The 19,929-nt window shown below is 41.6% G+C and overlaps 2 protein-coding genes across 35 annotated transcripts; one reads left to right on the forward strand and one right to left on the reverse strand.

Moving 5' to 3' along the window:
• Positions 1-1,417: 1,417 nt before the first annotated feature.
• lamtor2 (late endosomal/lysosomal adaptor, MAPK and MTOR activator 2) lies at positions 1,418-4,067 on the reverse strand. The gene is made up of 4 exons (XM_049024779.1): positions 3,875-4,067; positions 3,377-3,539; positions 2,397-2,486; positions 1,418-1,824 (listed from the first exon to the last, which is right to left on the reverse strand). The coding sequence occupies exons 1-4, from the start codon at positions 3,940-3,942 to the stop codon at positions 1,768-1,770; spliced, it is 378 nt and encodes a 125-aa protein (XP_048880736.1). The 5' UTR covers positions 3,943-4,067; the 3' UTR covers positions 1,418-1,767.
• A 2,412-nt stretch (positions 4,068-6,479) lies between these two features.
• On the forward strand, positions 6,480-14,528 carry LOC125749056 (transmembrane protein 176B-like). 34 transcript variants are annotated; one of them, XM_049025909.1, is made up of 7 exons: positions 6,480-6,712; positions 8,628-8,826; positions 9,273-9,392; positions 9,499-9,555; positions 12,673-12,927; positions 13,167-13,286; positions 14,030-14,528. In XM_049025909.1, the coding sequence occupies exons 2-7, from the start codon at positions 8,653-8,655 to the stop codon at positions 14,087-14,089; spliced, it is 786 nt and encodes a 261-aa protein (XP_048881866.1). In that variant the 5' UTR covers positions 6,480-6,712; positions 8,628-8,652; the 3' UTR covers positions 14,090-14,528. The 34 variants fall into 34 exon arrangements, 1 of the variants encoding a protein (XP_048881866.1); XR_007399742.1 differs by lacking the exons at positions 6,480-6,712; positions 8,628-8,826; positions 9,273-9,392; positions 9,499-9,555 and adding exons at positions 11,595-11,609; positions 11,650-11,729; positions 11,810-11,849; positions 11,889-11,928 and having other exon boundaries at positions 12,049-12,927; XR_007399745.1 differs by lacking the exons at positions 6,480-6,712; positions 8,628-8,826; positions 9,273-9,392; positions 9,499-9,555 and adding exons at positions 11,715-11,729; positions 11,810-11,849; positions 11,889-11,928; positions 12,049-12,368 and having other exon boundaries at positions 12,569-12,927.
• The last annotated feature ends 5,401 nt before the right edge of the window (positions 14,529-19,929 follow it).

Below are 19,929 nucleotides of genomic sequence, written 5' to 3' on the forward strand. Positions count from 1 at the left end.
GAAGAAAGCAGCCACACCGCTGGAAATGACTACATCAAGCGACTTATGCTGTACATTTCTCACTTCGGGTACCAAACTCAATATTCAGATAAATGTCAGGCGGTATTTTTGGAATAATCAAACTGAATTTTTGTAATCTGCTTTGGATAAAGATTACTGCAAAGGATTCAAATACATTTTACTGCAGGGTGACTGTTCATGTCGGTTACTTCGAATATGGAATGGACTACAGCTACACATGGGAACAGTTGATTAAAAGGGAACGAGGTACTGACATATAAACATGAGGTGGTATTCTTACGCAGTATAGTTGAATGGCAAAACTTTTCCTTACTGCCATATAGTAGCTCTCACTCATTTCATGTTGTCATAGCCAGTAACATTTCCTGAAAGAATGTGGTCTGACAGTGGGCTAGAGTTTAAACAACTGATGGAAAACCGTAACATTCCCCATTTACATTATATTCGTCTTTGGGAAAATCTAGTCATTGTGGGAGTCCAGGTTTCCCAAATGACGGGAAGGAATACACTTAGAATAGGACACAATGATCACACGTCATGACTCATGTCACCCCTGATTGAAGTAAACACAGACTTTCCTGGCAGATAATATGCACAGAGATACCAGTGTAGGACTAAACAGCCAGCGATGCTGTGTATCCAAATGTTACCAGTACAGCATGCCAAAGCCAAGGGATACATGTGGTGCCCAATACTACACAATGTCTAGCCCCCCCAGTCTGACCACTGGGACATATCACATGTATAATGCATCACAAACTGTGAATACTCTTTACTTCAAAAATCACCATTAGCTCTGCAATTATTTAAATCGCCAAAGCATGGTGATTTATTTGATCTGATAGGCTTAACGTAAAGGAAGTTCATCCATCCATTTATCAAACCGCTTATCCCACTGGGTCGCGGGGGGTCCTGGAGCCTATCCCGGAAGCAATGGGCACGAGACAGGGAACAACCCAGGATGGGGGGGCCAGCCCATCGCAGGGCACACTTACACACCATTCACACACACAGGCACACCTATGGGCAATTTAGTAACTCCAATTAACCTCAGCATGGCTTTGGACTGTGGGAGGAAACTGGAGTACCTAGAGGAAACCCCACGATGACATGGGAGGAACATGTAAACTCCGCATACGTGACCCAGGCGGAGACCAGAGGTGCCAGAGGTGTGAGGCAACAGTGCTAACCACTGCACCACCATGCTGCCTGTAAAGGAAGTCTTTAATGATTATTCAGGGAAGAAAATCACATGGTTAATATTCTGAAGCCAGTTTAAAGCAGTTTACTCACTGCTTGATTCAATTTCTGCTCTAAGCACTGACGACCGTTCAATTTTTTTCTATAAACCAACATTCTAATGTTCTGATAAAGACAGAGTACAGCTCACAATGGCTTGTAGCAAAAAAACTGTTTTAATTTCCCATTCCATTTATGAATTTTATGGCATTTACAATCAAGAATGATATTTAAAATATACCACTTCCGATGTATTTCAATAAACACCTCAACCTATTGCCCATGTATCTTAATATTAAGGTATCAGAAATACAATCAAAAAACAAACAAAACAATGGAAACACTTCTAACATGCTCAGCGGATAAATACTTCAGGGCTGCTGTATTTCATAAATGCTGCGAGTCAACGACACACAGAAACCCATAGTCCATTTAAGGCCCTTATTTGACACTTTTCCATTGATGTTTTCAGACAGGAAACCCAAATGACTGAGTCACAGCCCTCTTCTATGACGCAGCAACTTGGGTCAAGGGGTCTTCCAAGTACTGCACTAGTGCTTCAGCCTGAAAGAAGAAATGAAATCTCAATACAAACTTTTCACAATGAATCAGTACAAAACGTTTGATAGGTCTGCTATTTCACAACTGCTTACTCTGAAGCACATTAAGAACCAATTCTCTTAATTCTGACCAAATAATCATTAACAGGATGTTTGTGTGTTGTCAATCTTATTTTCCTTTACCTACTGACACACTACAAAGACAAACTTTCGCAGAAGCATCCAGGACTGTAGTTACGAAAGCAATTATAACCAAATGTTCAAATACATCAATATACACATTTTCTAGCAAGAAAAGGTACTTAATCTAGACAATGGCGTTCCATTTTTTTACCATTATAAAAAAAAAACGTGCGAGACGAGCATATAAAAGCAACTTTACACAGAACATTTGCAGAAAGCATCAAGGTTAGGTTGGATATTAATATCAATAGTAATAAAACACTAACAGCCAAGTGATGTTCTTTCTGCATTATATTGTACTATGCAAATGTTTCTAGAGAGCAAACCCTGTATGTGGTAGGAAGTTTCCTAAAAGCAGCACATTATGTGTGATGCTCATGAAGGCAGACTCACCTTAGCTTTCAGCATTCCGAAGCCCACCGTCTCCTTAGCATACATACATAGCAACAGGTTAGCAACCCGTGTGATGGCCACCCTTCCCTCCTGGAGAAGAAACAAACATTTCCTTTAACATTGTATCTGCATGACAAATATCCCCATGCAAAGATTGGAAAATTCTTCACATTCACAAGCTCAAATCAGAAAAGGTTGGGATGGTATGGAACAGAAGGAAAAAAGGTGGTATCATGAGAAAATGCGATTCTGAGATTAACTTTAATATCATTACACACAGTACGAAGCCAAGATATTTCGTGTTTTGTCCGGTCAACTACATTTCATTTGAAATGTAAATGGTAAAATCCATTCCTGCAACACATTCCAAAAAATGCTGAGTCAGGGGAAATTTAGGGCTAGTAATGAGGTGGGGAAAAAAAAGAATTATGCGATGTCAACTGGTGACCGTAATCACGTGCGGAGAATTTTGAAACGCTATTTTGACACTAACCCAGTGCTGCTGCACATCTTAAGACGTCTTTGAAGGCAGGATGGGACAAACCAGCACCTGAAATGCTTTAGCATTTGGTTTCCTCATTGCCAAAATCTCTTTCAAGTGTTCTGAGAAGTAATGGCAACATGGATGAATGCTTCACTGTCCCAACTTCTTGGACCAGTGTGAGTTTTTTTCCCAGTGGCTGGAGTGCCAATCCTGCCACCAACTCCCAAGTTGGAGGACCTCCTTACAGGGCTGGATGCAGATTAATGTCATACCCAGGACAAAGCAATTGCAGATTAAAGACCTTGCTCAGGGCCCAATGGAGTAGAATCACTCCAGGCATTAAAAGGATTTGAACCAGCAACCTTCCAATTGCTGGCACAAATCCCTAGGCTCAGAGCCCCAACTCTGGCCTGCTTGCTGTAGATATTAATTAAATAATTACTATATCAGATACTTTCTGGCGGGTCTGACACATCTGCAGACCTTGTGGTCTCACCATGCAGTCCATGAGGATGAACTTGAGCTTGTCCTCATTGAAAGCTTGATGCCCATTCTTGTCGTAGGCGGCCCAGATGTTACTGGCGATGGCGGCCGTGACGCGAGCGTCCGTGTCGCCGTAACCCGAATAGGCCAGGAGTGACCCCTCGTTATTTAACAGCCTGTAGTTTTCAAGACAACAATAAACACGATTACAGCAAAGCCATAATAATCAAACGACGACACTGCAAAAAATATTAAATTCATTTATTTAGTTATCCAGCATCCAGTTTTTTTCTTATGAAAAAAGGAAGAATATGCTTCAGGTTATGTGGATCCATTTAGACATCTGTACGGAAATTGAATATTTTGTCCATCCAGTGGAAAGCTTAACTGCATCACGAAACTTTCCATTTTCACATAATATACTTATCAACATGATTATACTGCAACACTACGTAATAGTGAACTAACATGCGAGATGTCTGTCAAATGAGCTGCTTAGTTGGATACTTACAGGGTACTCTGTACTCCGCTTGTGTTTGCCTGACTAAGAACTTGAGTCAAAGCTTTCGGTCGCAGCATAATTCTGTTATTTACGCAGAATTGTCTAGTCTTCCGCAAAATATTTCAAAAGAAAAACAATCGTACGGCACACTGCAAAGCAAACCTCTCAGGTCAGCTGATCACACATTTTAGTTCCTTAAAACGCGCTGCATCCTGGGAAGCCACTTACTTCCGGATTTCAGATGCATACTGCCACCTACTGTCTCGGAGAATGAGCGGCCCTTTCGAAAGAGCGCGCTCAGCAAATGGAGTCCCTGTCTCGAGGAGCACCACAGCAAAGGGGCAAGACTTGAAAAGCACTGTCGATTTCATTTCACTTTCTGAAGTTATAATCCAAATTAGAATTATTCATTGATATTAAGAAATTTTATTTTAAGATATTGTCTTTCATAAAGATTTAGAAATACATAATATAACAAATTTGTTCAATCCCAGTTTATATGCAGCATAAGTTATCATCAAATTTATTTTTTCATTGCGAAAATGTGAATCTGTGCAGAATTTTTGTCCAGAATAATTATGTTGTTTTGAAGTTTATTAAAAATATATATTACCCAAAATACACAGGAACCAGGGGAACAAGGACACGTGCCCCAATATTTCATTTAGATTCTCTCATCTCCCCCATAAATAAACCTTTGTGCCACTCCTGCCACATTTTCCCTGTAAGTTGGAGGACCTCCTTACAGGGCTGGGTGCAGATTAACCTCATACCCAGGAAAAAGCAATGGCAGGTTAGGGTTTTTTGCTCAAGGGTGTAACAGAATAGGATCACTCAGGGGCATTCACAGGATTTGAACCAGCAACCTTCCGATTGCTGGCATAAATTAATGTGCCCTATATTCCCAAACAGTTACTTTATTTATATCTGGGGTGATAATAGAACCTATGTTCTGTTATATGAGTTTATGATGTGGTTTATAAACATGGATCAGTTTTGTTTGGTAGGCAGGCGCAGAAGAATTTTGAAGTCAGTCCTGAACCTGACATGAAGCCAGTGCAGGGACTGTCCGGGGTTCCCCGAGGACTGGGTTGGGAAACCCTGTAGTAGATGACCAAACCACCTCAATTGGCTGCTCTCAATGCAGAGGAGCAGCGACTCTACTTTGAGCCCATCGCCCATATCTCTAAAGCTGAACCCAGACACCCTGTGAACAAAACTTATTTCTGCTGCTTGTTTCCACGATCTCATTCCATTGTCACTACACCAAAGCTTGAGACCATAGGTAAGGGTAGGAATGTAGATCAACTGGTAAATCTATAACTTTGCCTTCCGCCTCAGCTCTCTCTTCACCGTCACAGAATGATACAGTGTCTATGTCACTGCCAACGCTGCACCAATCCGTCTCTCAACCTCCTGCTGCCTTCTTCACTATGTATCATAAACTACAGCTGCGGAAAAAAATTAAGAGACCACTCCATTTTTTAAACAAAGCCTGCATTGTTTAATCTTCGTTTCCAGATTCGTTTCGAATCCTGGTTCTGCTGGCAGAAGGCTATGTTGAGCAGCAGGTTGCTTCCAGGCTCAAAATTTCTAAGTATCGCGGTACACAAGAACGATGTAAAGCAGGAGACAGTAGGAATGACAAAAAACCAGGCAGAGGAGACTTTCTAATGCCAGAGATGAACATCAACTTGTCCATCAGTGCCTCATGAATTGGAGGATGACAACAAGTGACCTTCAAAATGAATGGGAAACGTTTAGTGGTGTGAAGGGCAATGCTAGGAGAAGTTCATAACAGGCTCCTAGAAGCAGGACTGAAGGCCCATAAAGCAAGGGAAAGAAGATGAACAGAGAAGAGCCAGGTTGGAGTTTACAAAAAAAATGTATATTTTAAACAGAAGCTTAAATTGACCCATAAATTGACAAATGAGTGAAACTAAAAATGTTGCTGTGGTCACCTAAATTTTTTCCACAGCTGTATATGTCATAAAATTTCATATTTCATACTTACCCTGCACAGATCTACATTCCATGAGTGAGTGCCACTCAATATTTTGGTTCAGCAAAGCACATACATTCTCAAAGCTTTCATCCTACATTCATCTACTAAACATCTGCTGCTTAAGAGGTACAATGGTGGAAAAATGACTTCTATTCACATGAAGTAAATGTGACCGCAATAGAGCGAGAAGTAAACCACAGAGCTAAACAGACTGAATATCCCACCAACCAATAGCTGTATAGCTCAAAACTTTAAACTATTTTATTGCAAAGCACGTCTGCCAATGTTATAAATAATTCAAAATTCAAACATCTGAAATGTCACAAGCTAACATAACCCAAAACTTTAGTCAGGGCACCGGTGTTCTGACGAATTGATCTACTTTGATGAGTTAGGCTACCGTAGTACTAATCGATAGCCCTAACCCTAACCCCAAAAATCTAACCCTAATCCCAAAATGGTGGAACTGCACATGCGCAGAAAGGCTCGATAGCACGTCTCGATAGGTAGCTCAACTCTCCTCTGGTGCACAAGATGAAAGTGGGCGGTGACGCTCGCCTTTGGTACCACATGGGCTAGAAAGTTCACCCTAAGCACAAATAATACAACAGCACCCTTTGACAATTTTAAAATCCGAAGCCATAAGCAGGAGATAGTTTTAAATAACATAATAATAATAATAATAGCTTGAGGTTATGATTGATGATTAACTTCCTTCTAAGGAGGAGGGATTGTCGGGAATAAGCGTAAAGCCCGCCCTTCCGTGTAAACAAAGCAAACAGGGTGAAGACGCTGTTTAAAACTTTGGGAAAAAAGTTACTGCAATTTACGGAATCCATTAGGTAAGTCTGTGAGATGAAAGGATTTTTGTGTGGGATGTTCTGAATTGTGTTGTCATATTTAACATGAATATAAAATTCAAGTTTAACGTGGATGAAGTGGAACGCATTAAATAAAACCAAGAAGTAAAACCAACTTCGTTTGAATAGATCGGGTCTGGAAAATTGCTAGATGTTATTTTTGTCTTAAGATTTAGTTATAATGTAAAGATGATCACAGCTAACTGAAATTGTGTTTATAATGTTTAGTTTGGCAAAGTGGAATTTCCCTGGTTATGAATTTCCTGTTTGTGTAAGTGAATATGAAGATTATTAGAGTAGCGTGTTTTGCACAATGAATATTTTGTCGTTAAAAACAATCGGAGAAACAATCTTAGCAGGACATTAAAACATATGAAGCAACATTATAATTGTCATGCAGTATAATCGCAAACTGAAACAAGAATCCTTAAATTTCTTGATCCAAGTTAATTTAAGTGACCGTTTGATGTTATACGGTGACATATTAATTGATTTTGCTCTGATCCTGCTGGAGGATTTTCAGTGTAACTCATGTCCTGACTGCTAGTAAAGTGAAAGGGTTTGCTGGAGCAAATGAAGTGTGGCTTTGGGTTAGGGCGTTCACTACTGATATTTGTCTTGTCTTCCATGCTGATGCAGTTGTGTGTTATTTGATGCTTGAGACGGCATGCTTTATACATGGAGGTGCTTCTTGTGTATTTCTCCTTTTATTTGTTATTCTTGCTCCGGGTCTCAATAAGTTGGCAGCCTGAGGGTCCTGTGCGTAACTCCGTAACTACGCCATGTCTGTGGGTTTGCACTTTGTTCCTGCCCTTGGCTTTGTGTGCGTGTGCGCGTAATTATTATTATTATATTATTATTATTGTATTTATTGCAATTATTAAATAGTGGGGACCTTAAAATTTTCATATATTTAAAAGTATAATGTTGCATAACTGGGTACAGAAAAACCTGATATGCCAGAAGGAAACACTGCAGACGGGAAAGAGAGTGAGGGTGAATCTGAATGTGCGTACATGACCGTACTTGTGTTCTCGTGTACCCGTTTTACGTCATCTTCCATTGCCGAAGAACAGTTCCAATACTAACAACGCAAGTATACGGCCTTTGCGTTCTTGGTATCGAGATTCATCCTGAGATTAGTGTGCGGTTTCAGTGATTTGTTTGTTTGTAATTCAAAGCCTTAAGGGCATTCCACAAAAAAGTCATATGTGGAGAGAGTTTTTTTCAGTTAATTGGGAAGAAAATGCTCTACCTGAGTAACAAGGGGCTGTTTCTCAGTTAAATTAAGATACAAGGCATGATTGTCCAATACTTCAGGGGGTTTATTAACAATGAATCACACTACAAAACCAAAAGGACCATGAGGGGTCATGAAGAAATGGGGGAAAATGCTAAGTTAATAAAGGAATAGTGACACAACCAGGAAACAGAACTAATAACTAGAAGTTAAAAGGAAACAAGGTTATGGAACAAAGCAACCAACACACAGTAACGCAGCTCCTACACATCCACAAACAATGACTCACTGAAGAAATGAACACGGTCAGTAATTGAAATACGTAAAACAAACCAGGCTAACGAGAGACGTGGAATGAAACATTATCAAGACAACCAATCGACTAGAACATCAGGCAACTAACATAAATGATCACAGAGCTAGAAGGCTTAACAGACAAACTAGGATACATTAATCTGACAGTAGGAATGCAAAGCAAAACTAATTATAGAATCAAAAGGTACGAAACAAAACCAGAATAGAATACGAGGGCGGACCAAGGGCAGGAACTAAGAACCAACCCTGACATACATTCATTTCTGTGCATTTGTTTACAAATATGTCTGGTAATTATCCCATTCATATACTGTGCTAATCACTTGATTTATCCTCCTTCAGCTGCCGGTGAAAGCGAGCTGCCAGGATGCCAGTGTCTGTGACAAAAGGCGACGGGGTCACAGTTCTTACCATGAAATCTGACACAAAAAGCAACTGTCCCCTGATATTCCAGCTTCTGGCAGCCCTGTGCTGCAGCCCAGCGTGTGCCGTGTCCCAGGGGCTGAAGAGGCTCCTGGGTGGGGCACAGTCGGCCCTTGGGGTACGCACTGCTGTTTCATCCTTAGAGCAGTGTTTCCCAATCTGGTCCTTGGGGACCTGCAGACAGTGGACTGTCTGGCAGAGAGCTGGGAGGGAGCAAAAACGTGGTCCCATTTATGAGTCCCCGGAAACCAGGTTGGGAAACACTGCCCACAGGCCATTTTTAACACATATGAATTAGTTTAATATTGTTGTGCAGGAATGACAGTTAAAAAAACACTGGCAATTTTTATCAAATCACTTTGTGGTAAGCTCAGAAGGTTTAATTGTGTACCAAACTAAAAGGCAAGTTTAATAAACAAATTTTAGCTTCTTTTTGCAGTGCCTAATCCATTTGAATCAACAAATAATAAGTAGAACTTGGCTTGTGTTGAATGACTTTCAGAAATCTCTAAAACAATATCTGCATCACTTTGTCTTCCATGACTTGTTAAAATCTCTACACAGACTGTCCAGATCATGCTGGGGCTATTCAACATTGGCCTGGGAGCTATCGTCATAACTGGTAGCGCTTTCTACTATGGACCCTTGTTGTCAACCAAGGCCCCCTTCTGGATAGGTGCAATAGTGAGTTTGCGTTTCTACTCTCATGTCATATTATAAAATACATGGATGTTTTAAAAAGATCTTGCATCTTCCAGATAATAGTTTAATATTGTCTTTTTTTTGACAGTTCATTGTTGCTGGAATCATGTGTATTCTCACTGAAAGATTTCCAAGTCAGTGCTTGGTGAGTTTGTTTAAAACCATCTGTCTTTCACCCAGTCATTCTTATTTTAATAACAATAAGTAAGTCTGTCTCAATTATAAGTTGTCTAATCCTAATTGACTTGGCCATCTGCTTATTCTATGAACAGCTGTCCGACTGTTGATATTGTAAAGAGGACATGTTATATATTACAGAAAGATAAACATAAATGATTATAGAGCTTAATCAACAAGACATAATGGGAATTCGAGAACCAGGAAGTATTTTATCTGTGTGTCATTATCTGATCACTAACTAGTTGCTACTTGCTTTCTTTGAGGTTAAACATTCTTTTATATTTATTGCTCCATTACTTTTTTGCAATACGACCAAGGAGGAATGGAATTTTATTTGTGTGTGATACCTGCAATAGAGCTGAAATGACAAAGACACTTTGACATAATCATAGACAGAAACTTATTAACAAGCAGTTAACCAATCAAAGTTCAGTCAGAAGATAATGTCACCCTCCCACATACTGGCACATGCATCTCACACAGTGTACTGTCACACATAACACACGACGACATCAGATCCTTAGATTACTTTCTGAGGGATAGCCAACATGGATTTAGGAGAGGTAGATCCTGTTTAACTAATTTACTTGAAGTTCTTTGAGGAAGCTACAAGAGAAATTGATCACAAAAAGGCCTACGATGTGATCTGCTTAGATTTCCAGAAGACCTTTGATGTTGTCCCCCACAAACGGCTCTTGCTTAAGCTCAAGACTGCAGGGATTTTAGGAACTGTAGCAGTTTGGATCGAAAACTGGTTAATAGACAGGAAGCAGCGAGTAGTTATTAGAGGCACAATGTCACAGTGGGCCTGCATTCATAGTGGGGTACCGCTCAATTTTAGGACCACTATTGTTCCAGATTTACATTAATGATATTGACACCAATACGTACAGTAAACTGGTTAAATTTGCAGACGACGCCAAGGTGGGTGGTGTAGCAGATACTGATCTAGGAGCAGAGAGGCTACAATGGGATCTGGATTTAATTAGCGACTGGGCTGATACCTGGCAGATGAAATTTAACATAGATAAGTGTAAGGTAATCCATGTAGGGAGCAGAAATATGAAGTACAGATATTTTTATGGGTTCAACGGATATAAAGGTAGCCGATTACGAGAAAGACCTTAGTGTGTGTGTTGATACTTCCATATCCCGTTCACGCCAGTGTGGGGAAGCAATAAAAAAGGCCAATAGGATGTTGGGTTACATTTCTAGGTGTGTGGAGTTTAAGTCAAAGGAGGTGATGCGACGATTATATAATTCCTTGGTAAGACCCCACCTAGAATATTGTGTGCAAGTTTGGTCACCATACCTTAAAAAGGACATTGCTGTCTTGGAAAGGGGGCAACGTAGGGTGACGAGAATGATTCCTGGTCTTAGAGGAATGTCTTATGTGGAGATGTTAGCTGAGCTGAATCTGTTCAGCCTCGAGCAAAAGAGACTAAGGGGAGACATGAATTCTGGTATATTAGATTCTAACAGGTCTGGATGCTGTTCAGCCAAATGACTATTTCAGTATTAGTTTAAATACTAGCACTTGTGGCCATAAGTGGAAATTAGCGGGAGAACATTTTAAAATGAATTTGAGGAAGCACTTCTTTACACAGTGAATTGTGGCAAACTGATTGCTTCTACATCTGTCATCATCTAAACCAGAGGTGCCCAATACGTCGATCACGATCTACTGGTCGTTCGTAAAGGTAGAGTGGGTAGATCGCATGAGCTGAGAGAGAAAGGTGAAGAAACTAAAATCCCAGTTCAATTCACTTTATTTGTGCCAAACGGAAATTAATAATTAAGAATACTTTATTATAATATTTATAAATAAATATATGTTTAGCATTTTTATATTAGGTAGATCATTTTGACTTGGTCATATATAAGTAGCTCGCAAGCTGAAAAAGTGTGGGCATCCCTGGTGTGAACACTTATCCTGAACAGCCTCTCTGGTAGGTCTGGAGTTTCATATGACGCAAGGCTGGGGGGGGCACCCAGAACAGCAATCCAGTTCATCACAAGGTCGTAGGACGTCCTGGGCAGGATAGCAGTTCAGCACAAGGTCGTAGGACGTCCTGGGCAGGAAAGCAGTGCAGCACAAGGTCGTAGGACGTCCTGGGCAGGAAAGCAGTGCAGCACAAGGTCATAGGACGTCCTGGGCAGGAAAGCAGTTCAGCACAAGGTCATAGGACGTCCTGGGCAGGAAAGCAGTGCATCTGAAGGTCGTAGGATGTCCTGGGCAGGATAGCAGTTCAGCACAAGGTCGTAGGAAGTCCTGGCAGGAAAGCAGTGCATCACAAGGTCGTAGGAAGTCCTGGGCAGGAAAGCAGTGCATCACAAGGTCGTAGGACGTCCTGGGCAGGATAGCAGTTCAGCACACGGTCGTAGGACGTCCTGGGCAGGAAAGCAGTGCAGCACACGGTCGTAGGACGTCCTGGGCAGGAAAGCAGTGCAGCACAAGGTCGTAGGACGTCCTGGGCAGGAAAGCAGTGCATCACAAGGTCGTAGGACGTCCTGGGCAGGATAGCAGTGCAGCACAAGGTCGTAGGACGTCCTGGGCAGGAAAGCAGTGCATCACAAGGTCGTAGGATGTCCTGGGCAGGATAGCAGTTCAGCACAAGGTCGTAGGACGTCCTGGGCAGGAAAGCAGTGCATCACAAGGTCGTAGGACGTCCTGGGCAGGAAAGCAGTGCATCACAAGGTCGTAGGACGTCCTGGGCAGGAAAGCAGTGCATCACAAGGTCGTAGGACGTCCTGGGCAGGAAAGCAGTGCATCACAAGGTCGTAGGACGTCCTGGGCAGGAAAGCAGTGCATCACACGGTCGTAGGACGTCCTGGGCAGGAAAGCAGTGCATCACACGGTCGTAGGACGTCCTGGGCAGGAAAGCAGTGCATCACACGGTCGTAGGACGTCCTGGGCAGGAAAGCAGTGCATCACACGGTCGTAGGACGTCCTGGGCAGGAAAGCAGTGCATTACAAGGTCATAGGACCCATCAGTTCAGTACAGCAAAAAGAAGCACTGTAGCAGGGCTGTTACAGTGCCAGTGCTGGTATGGATTTCACCCCTCTGTTTCTTGTGCACAGGTCTTCCTGAATACATGCATGAGCTGTGGGTGTGGCGCGATCGCGCTGACCGCCATCGTGCTGTACTCCATAGACCTGGCTAATGGAGCTGGCGTCCCATGGGCCTGCCGACAAAATGACTACAACAACAACAACTATGGCTATGGCTACGGCTACGGCTACCGTACAACAATCGCGCCCGAGGTCGCCCACATGCGAGACATTAACAGGCGCAGAATCTTTGAGCTCTGCAACGAGAAAAGGCACATGCTGCTGGTGGGTTGTGTTCGGAACCCGTTCTTTGATGCATTTTCTTTGTCATTTTATATTTATATTGTTTTCTACATCTGAAATCATACCGTCAATTAATGAACAATGAACGTGACCATTATGATGAAAAAGAGTAGCAACCACAGCAATTTCAAAAGATCTGTGTTGTCCCGTTGTGCCATCTTGGGTCCCTGAATTTAATATTGTTCTAATCTCAACTTTCTCCTCTTCTTCACACCCCCCAGATGATGCTTGGGGGAATAGATATTGTGTTGCTGGTTTGTGCTGTTCTACAGCTGTGCATCAATATCAGTGTCATTGTCGTGAACCTAAAGGCTCTGTGTCAGAAGCACAAGGAGGATAAGGTAGAATGTTTAACGTTTTTTTTAACCCTTTAAAAATTCAAAAATTGTTTCTGCTAGCTGTGTCCACACACTCCCCTGCAACTAAACTGAACATAAACCAGGGAGATCCTACTTACACCTTTTGAAGGCAAGTCACGAGTTTTATTTGCCACATTTACACAGAGTACAGAGTGATATGTGGCTCTGTGAGCAGACCACACTGTGGCAATTTACAAAATACAAATGAAAAATTACAATGTGAAATTTTTATATATAGGTATAAATAAAAACACGTGTCTTACATACTATAGGTACAAAAAGAAATTATGTAGGGAATGTATACAGAATAAATTTTTCAGTGTAATGTAAATATGTATGGTATATAGCGGGGGGGGGGGGGGGGGGTTTGGGTAAGTTTTAGGTCAGCTGTTCAAACCCTGGTGTCGTTATCCAATCAGTCTTTGGCCTTTTCTGGGTGAGAACGGCCACCCCTGGTACATGAACAGTATACACGGATTTTGGAATGTCTGGTATACTAGGTACGTACCAGTAGATCACGCAGCAATTGTAAATGTATGATGCAGAAGTAACCAACTTAATGACTGGAAGACTATACAGTGTTTGCAGAGGGTGAGGACAAGAAAGGTGGGTGAGGGAGGTGTTTTTAAGCACATCCTCAAACGAGATGTATACCTGAAGTAATTGTCTTTCTGTAACCGCTGTTACATACCAATTGTTTCAAAGTGATTTGCTGGTCTTTGCAGGAGGACCCAAAGCTCCTTAAACCTCTTCTGGATGAAGTTGCCGTCATTCCTACGGTGTGAAGGAGCGACCCATCATGCACTGCTGCCAACGCGCACTAGTACATGCTTCATACAGCCACATTTTCTTGATTTGTGATTCAGAATGAACTCCTTGAGCACAGCTTTGGTCTCAGCCCATCACATGCTTGATTATCCGTTTAAATCCCTTTCAAATGTTCACATTTATATTGTTTGAGTTATACTTCATTTTCTGAGACATTTATGACTCTTTAAAGGGGCAATATGGAAAGAGGGAAGCACTTTTCTTTAAATGACTGTTTATATAATCATCACTTTTTACTCTTTTGAATAAACTAATTCAGCATAACTGAGCTGTGAATTGGAGAAATACCATCTAAATAGGAGTTTGGCACCACAGACCAGCCCATGTAACTTTTATGGTCAGAATTCATCATTGTTACTCTTTGAACTTCTGTAATAAAGCAAGTTGCGCAAACTACACCTTTCAACTACTGACCGTAACATCAGTAGGGAAAGCACTGCAGCAATTACTTTCAGTAAATGTAAATTTTCCACAGTGCGATTTCCCCACTGTGGCTGAAACCTGCAAAGGAATGGGCACAATTAGTGTGCCTTGTCTCCGAAAGGTTTCAATCTCTCACAAAACTTACCATAGTTCTCCAACAGGTGGCAAGCACAGACCACTGTGATTGTCATCAAATGTCAGATTGACCAATGCTTTATACTCCTTTCATTAGGATGCGTAGTAGGGTAAGAACATCCGTATATTAAACACAATTGTACCTGTATACATCAATAAATGGTAAATGAGTTTGTAAACCACAAGATAGTCAGCAACTTCGATGTGGTCATAAGGCAAAGAAATTACAATGCAGAGTAAGTTTCGACTCTTGTCCATTAGATAAAAGCAAACTCAAACTTGATATCAGTCAGCTTCCCATCACAGTTGGCCGAAGAAAGTCACAAAACTGGTTTTACAACATCTAGTCTCTGTCAAGCTGCACTGCTGTAAAATAGCGTGTCAACAGACATTTAAACATCATTGTTCAGCTTCCCACAAGTGACAGTTCACAAAACGAAGAAAACACTATGGAACTTCGTGAAGTCATGCAATATCCTCGGGCAGGGATATTCAAATCATGGTCCTCGAGGGTCATGTGAAGCATCTGTGACCAAGCAGAGTCAGTGATTGTTGAACTAACTAGCTGGGAGAACTGAGAACACTGCTGGGATTTGGAATGAAGGGCAGGATTTGAAGAGCCTGAGGTAGCAGCTCTATGTCTTTTTCCTCATATTAGCATTAGCTGCATTAGCTTGATGGGCATGTGGTTCTGTGGATCAGTACTCCGTACCCATCAGAAGGTGTCCAGTTCAAATCTTACTGTCAGGTGATTTCACAGTCGAGCCCCTGAGCACAGGCCGTTAACCCCCAATTGTTTTGCGGACCGGCTTCCTCAGGTATCTGTCACTTTGGAATAAACCCCATCTGCTGAATGAATAATTGTAACGTAAACACCGAACAGGTGGTGCGTTCATGCGTGAAGCATGATGGCGTAGCGAGAAGGAACTGCTGCTCTCCGAAAATACCTTTCCCACCTGGTCTGGCACAGATTGATGTTTTTATTACAGCGCAGAGGAAAGGATGATGACGGCTTCAGGGGTACTGAGAGAGTTAGAAGGTATCCACTGGCATTTTGAGGGCCGCATCAAATACATAAACAAATACATAAATGTATGTAAACCGCTCACATTTCTGTCCACCTTAATTCCTGTAAATGTGCTTGGATTTACATGAGTAAAAATGCATTTGGACCACACATCACTGGTGAGGAAACAGGTGTAAGGAAGTATGCTTTATGACAAAGCCTGTCTTTGCTTTTAATGCCCTGACATCCCTGTGCTGCAGTTAGCATATTATAGACAAGGTTACAAACTGGTTACTGTCAGAATTGAAAATGTGACCTATGACAGGCCTGAAGTGCAGATCATCTCCATATGAGCACGTTTGTGAGCGACACAGTTCCGGGATGAAGGAGAAACGACACGTCCTGTGAAATGTGAAGCATCAAACAGCAGGTGGAGACAAAGAATGAACCGGAATCTTTCAACGTTTCACATGCGCCTCTTAGAAGATCCCTGCACAGAATTCAGACTTCCATGTACTGTATAAGAATTCAGGAACAACAAAAATAAGTGTAATACGCTGCATAATAGGGGATTTTACTCAGTGCGCACGTTTTTAAAACAATGCAAGATGTTACTTTCTTGGTATTTATACGGCTGCAAATCACTCGTGTCATTTGTACCCCTCATATGCAAGTTTTTGACCCAGAATCTAAACTAGCAATGGAAAAAAATATTATGCAGGTTGGTATAATCAGAATACTGGTTTTGAGAAACAAAAGACATAGTGAGACAATTAAAAAATCTTAGTCGTAAATGGGGGGCCATCATGTCACACTGGATTTCATTAATACCCCTGATTCTGTATACTGTATATTCTGTGGGGTTTTTTTCTCCCCAAGTTTAAAAACACACAGATGGACTTGGGCAGTGTTTCCCTCCCCAGTCCTCAGGGACCCCAGACGGTTCACGTTTTTGCTCCCTCCCAGATCCCAGCCAATCAGGAACATCGAATACCTGCTACACGCACGCAAGGAGCGGAGAGGAAGCAAAAACATGGACTGTCCAGGGTTGGGAAACACTGGACTTGGGTCTCGGAACTGTCTATAATGTGCAGCCTATGATCAGGGGTGCTGCTTGAGATTTTGGACCCCCCCAAACCCAGATCAATCCAATTATGTTCTAATTTTTTAGGGTCCCAGCCACTCAAGGGCCCTTGGAATTGTTTTGGCACCCTCCCCTTACAGCACCCCTGCCTATGATGGATTGGCATCCCATCCATTGTGCCCCCTACCTGCTCTGTATTTCCTTCGACAGGCTCCCCGCGACCCTAGCAGTGTACATTTGTGGAAATGGGACAGAGATACGATTAAGCCTGAAGCCATGTAATTCCTGCTGGATTGTGTGCCTGTTACAGGGAAAGAAAAATCGATGGTGTAAATTGGTTTGAGTTGTTTTGTACACATTTGCACTTTAGCAGGGAGTGAAGTTCTAGATTGCAGAGGAATAACTAAATGAGGGAAACAGGAAAGAGGGCAGCTGGAGTGTGGTGCTGGCATACGTTGTGGGCCGGACAGATCCAGTTCACGGGCAGATGCTTTGAGACACCTGTGCTAGAGGCTTAGATGCTTATAGTACAGTCGCCCCTTGAGAGTCATGAATGTGACATTCATGGTTTTGGATTTTCAAGCAACACATATGCCGAAAATATATAAATAATACTGAAAATGATTTGGATTACAAAAAACTTCTAGGATATATAAATATAACTGCAATATATGTTTGTGTAAGTACATCATGCGTCTTTAGTATTAAAAGTTATTTACGATTAAAAACAACTGTGGCGTTTACACATCTTGGCTTGGGTAGGCTGTGCGTTTGTCTTGGTGATCAGTATCACTTACATGTTAGCTGTCTTTGTGATGGTAGAATCTCACATTTATCGCAGTAACTTCTACACCCTTTCAGTGTCGCCAATTTGTATTTTTAATAGTGGACCTGAGTATTATTCACGAATGTGCCTTTTCACAGGGATATTCTGCTCCATTCAAATGCGAAGGAATGACTGTACATTTAACTGGATTAAATGACTGGACGACATGCAATCCCCTCCACAATTATTGGCACCACTGGTAAGGATGAGTGAAAACAGTTATAAGAAATACACATTTTAGTGAGATAGATTAATCTGGCACTGGACAAAACAACAAGAAAAATCCAACCTTTCATTGAAGTAAATTTATTCAGAAAAAAGTTTTTCAGCTACTTGTTTTTTTTTTAAATCCATAAACACACAAAGATCTTTAAATTATTGTGATTGCATGTGTGATCTGAATTCAGATGTATGCTGGACAGTTTTCATAACCTGATAGTTTTAATCTTTCCCATGAAACATACCGAGATCCACCCATTATCAAGTCAGGTGGCTGCTACCTTTCTGCGTCAACAGAACAGACGACTAAACAGCCCAAACCGGTTCTCATATTTCTACAGACTCAATTCTTCACCACGGCAGACAGAGATTGTGCTTAGCTTTGACCACAAATATGTCTGTGAATCCTTCATGTTTCTTGGCAGACCATGGTGAAGTAGAAACATCTCGTTTTTTTCACCCTCGTTCAGTTTTGTTTCCCAACAATAAGATGAAACTGAGCACCAAGATGGTCTCATTATCTTGGAATGGAATTGTTAAAGCGCAGGGCACATGCCTGTAATGAGAAGAAAAATCTGTCATTTTAAATGCTGGCATATTAAAAGATTGTGTGAATCACAAACCATTCAAAACAGCTGTAATGCAGAAATTGTTGAAAATGAACCAAACTGGACATTGAAATACATTGAAAGTATTTATATATAGATACTGTATTTCACTCATCCTACTGTGCAGTAGAATTTGCTGCTTGTAAAGAATTACCGCTAAACTGGTTTGTGTCAGGGTCAGCTCCGGTTGTCGCAGTCTTTTGTGTCCCTTCCCCGTTTGGCCAGCAGACATTTGTTCCCAAGTGTTTCATTGTATAAGTTTTCTTGTTCCTGTGTCTTGTGATTTCTATTTGGTTTTGGTTTCATGCTTTGTGCCCATGCTTGTGTTTTTTTCCTATCTGTTGTTCCCCTAGTGTAGATTCTGTTTCTTAGTTTCTTTGTTAGAGTTCTCTGAGTTTAATTATTAGTTTCAACTGTTGCCTGTTTTTATGCCTGCCCTTCTGTGTTTACCTGATTGCTCGTTGCCCTCCCCCACCCCTCGGATTGGTTAATTGTCTGTCTCACTCCTGTTGTGTCGTTACCCGGTTTAGTTTTGTTTTTAAGTTCCTGGTCCTATTCTGTTCCTCCTGGAGTCATTGATGTTTGTTTGGTGTCTTTTGCTGTGTTCTTTGTTACCTGCCTGCCTGCCCCTTGTTGTAATTAGTCTTTGTTTATTCCTGTTTACTTCTGACCCCGCGTGGTGCTTTTGTGTTCTAAAGTGCTTCTTGTGTTATTCTCGTTAATAAACCTCTGTTTTCCTGCAAGCTGCAAGTGGCTCATCCACATTCCCTTCCAGCCTGCACCATGCCTTGTCCTCGCGCCTGAAGTTTGTTGGAGCCATTCCTCGGTTGCCGTTTCAGTTTTTTAGGAATGATTTTGCCCAGTTAGTATTGCTTAATGCACTTTGGTTAGTACTCCACAATTTATAGTTTATTGGCTTGAAAATCAAATGAAGGATAAACGTTTTGGTGGTGTCTTTTTTTATAGCCCTCAGTTCTTCACCCTATTCATAATCGAAATAGGTTGATGTTGTTGATGAAGATATCCAAATCACAGTTTATTTACACGCACACATGCACGGTACTCCTATGCAGAGTTACAGGGCGCATATGGAGCCTATCCTGGAAACAATGGGCTCAAGGTGGGGAATAACCTTGGATGGAGCGCCGACCCCATTGCTGGGCATATGTTCTTCTCAGTAGGAACCTGATATCCTCTCAATAATGATACAAAATCATGTTGAATTCTGTTTTTAGGCACCATGATGAGTCTCAAAAAAAGCCTGTGCTCTTCTGTGCTCAGCTCAGACCGTTCCGGAAAAGCCTCGTGATGTTGTAGAGTAAAATACTTGAGGCTGTTGTCTGATGAACAGCCATTGGTTCCTTCTAGCCTAAAACGAAATTAAATAATTTTGATGGAGGCAACAAGCCAGAGACTGGTAAACCATGAGGTTTACGCTGCACAATGTGTCCGTGCATCTCGAGCGAACGGTCCTGGTGCCACGTGATGTTTTTCTG

Source organism: Brienomyrus brachyistius, chromosome 9 (genome assembly GCF_023856365.1).
Source record: "Brienomyrus brachyistius isolate T26 chromosome 9, BBRACH_0.4, whole genome shotgun sequence".
NCBI classification, from domain to species: Eukaryota; Metazoa; Chordata; class Actinopteri; order Osteoglossiformes; family Mormyridae; genus Brienomyrus; species Brienomyrus brachyistius.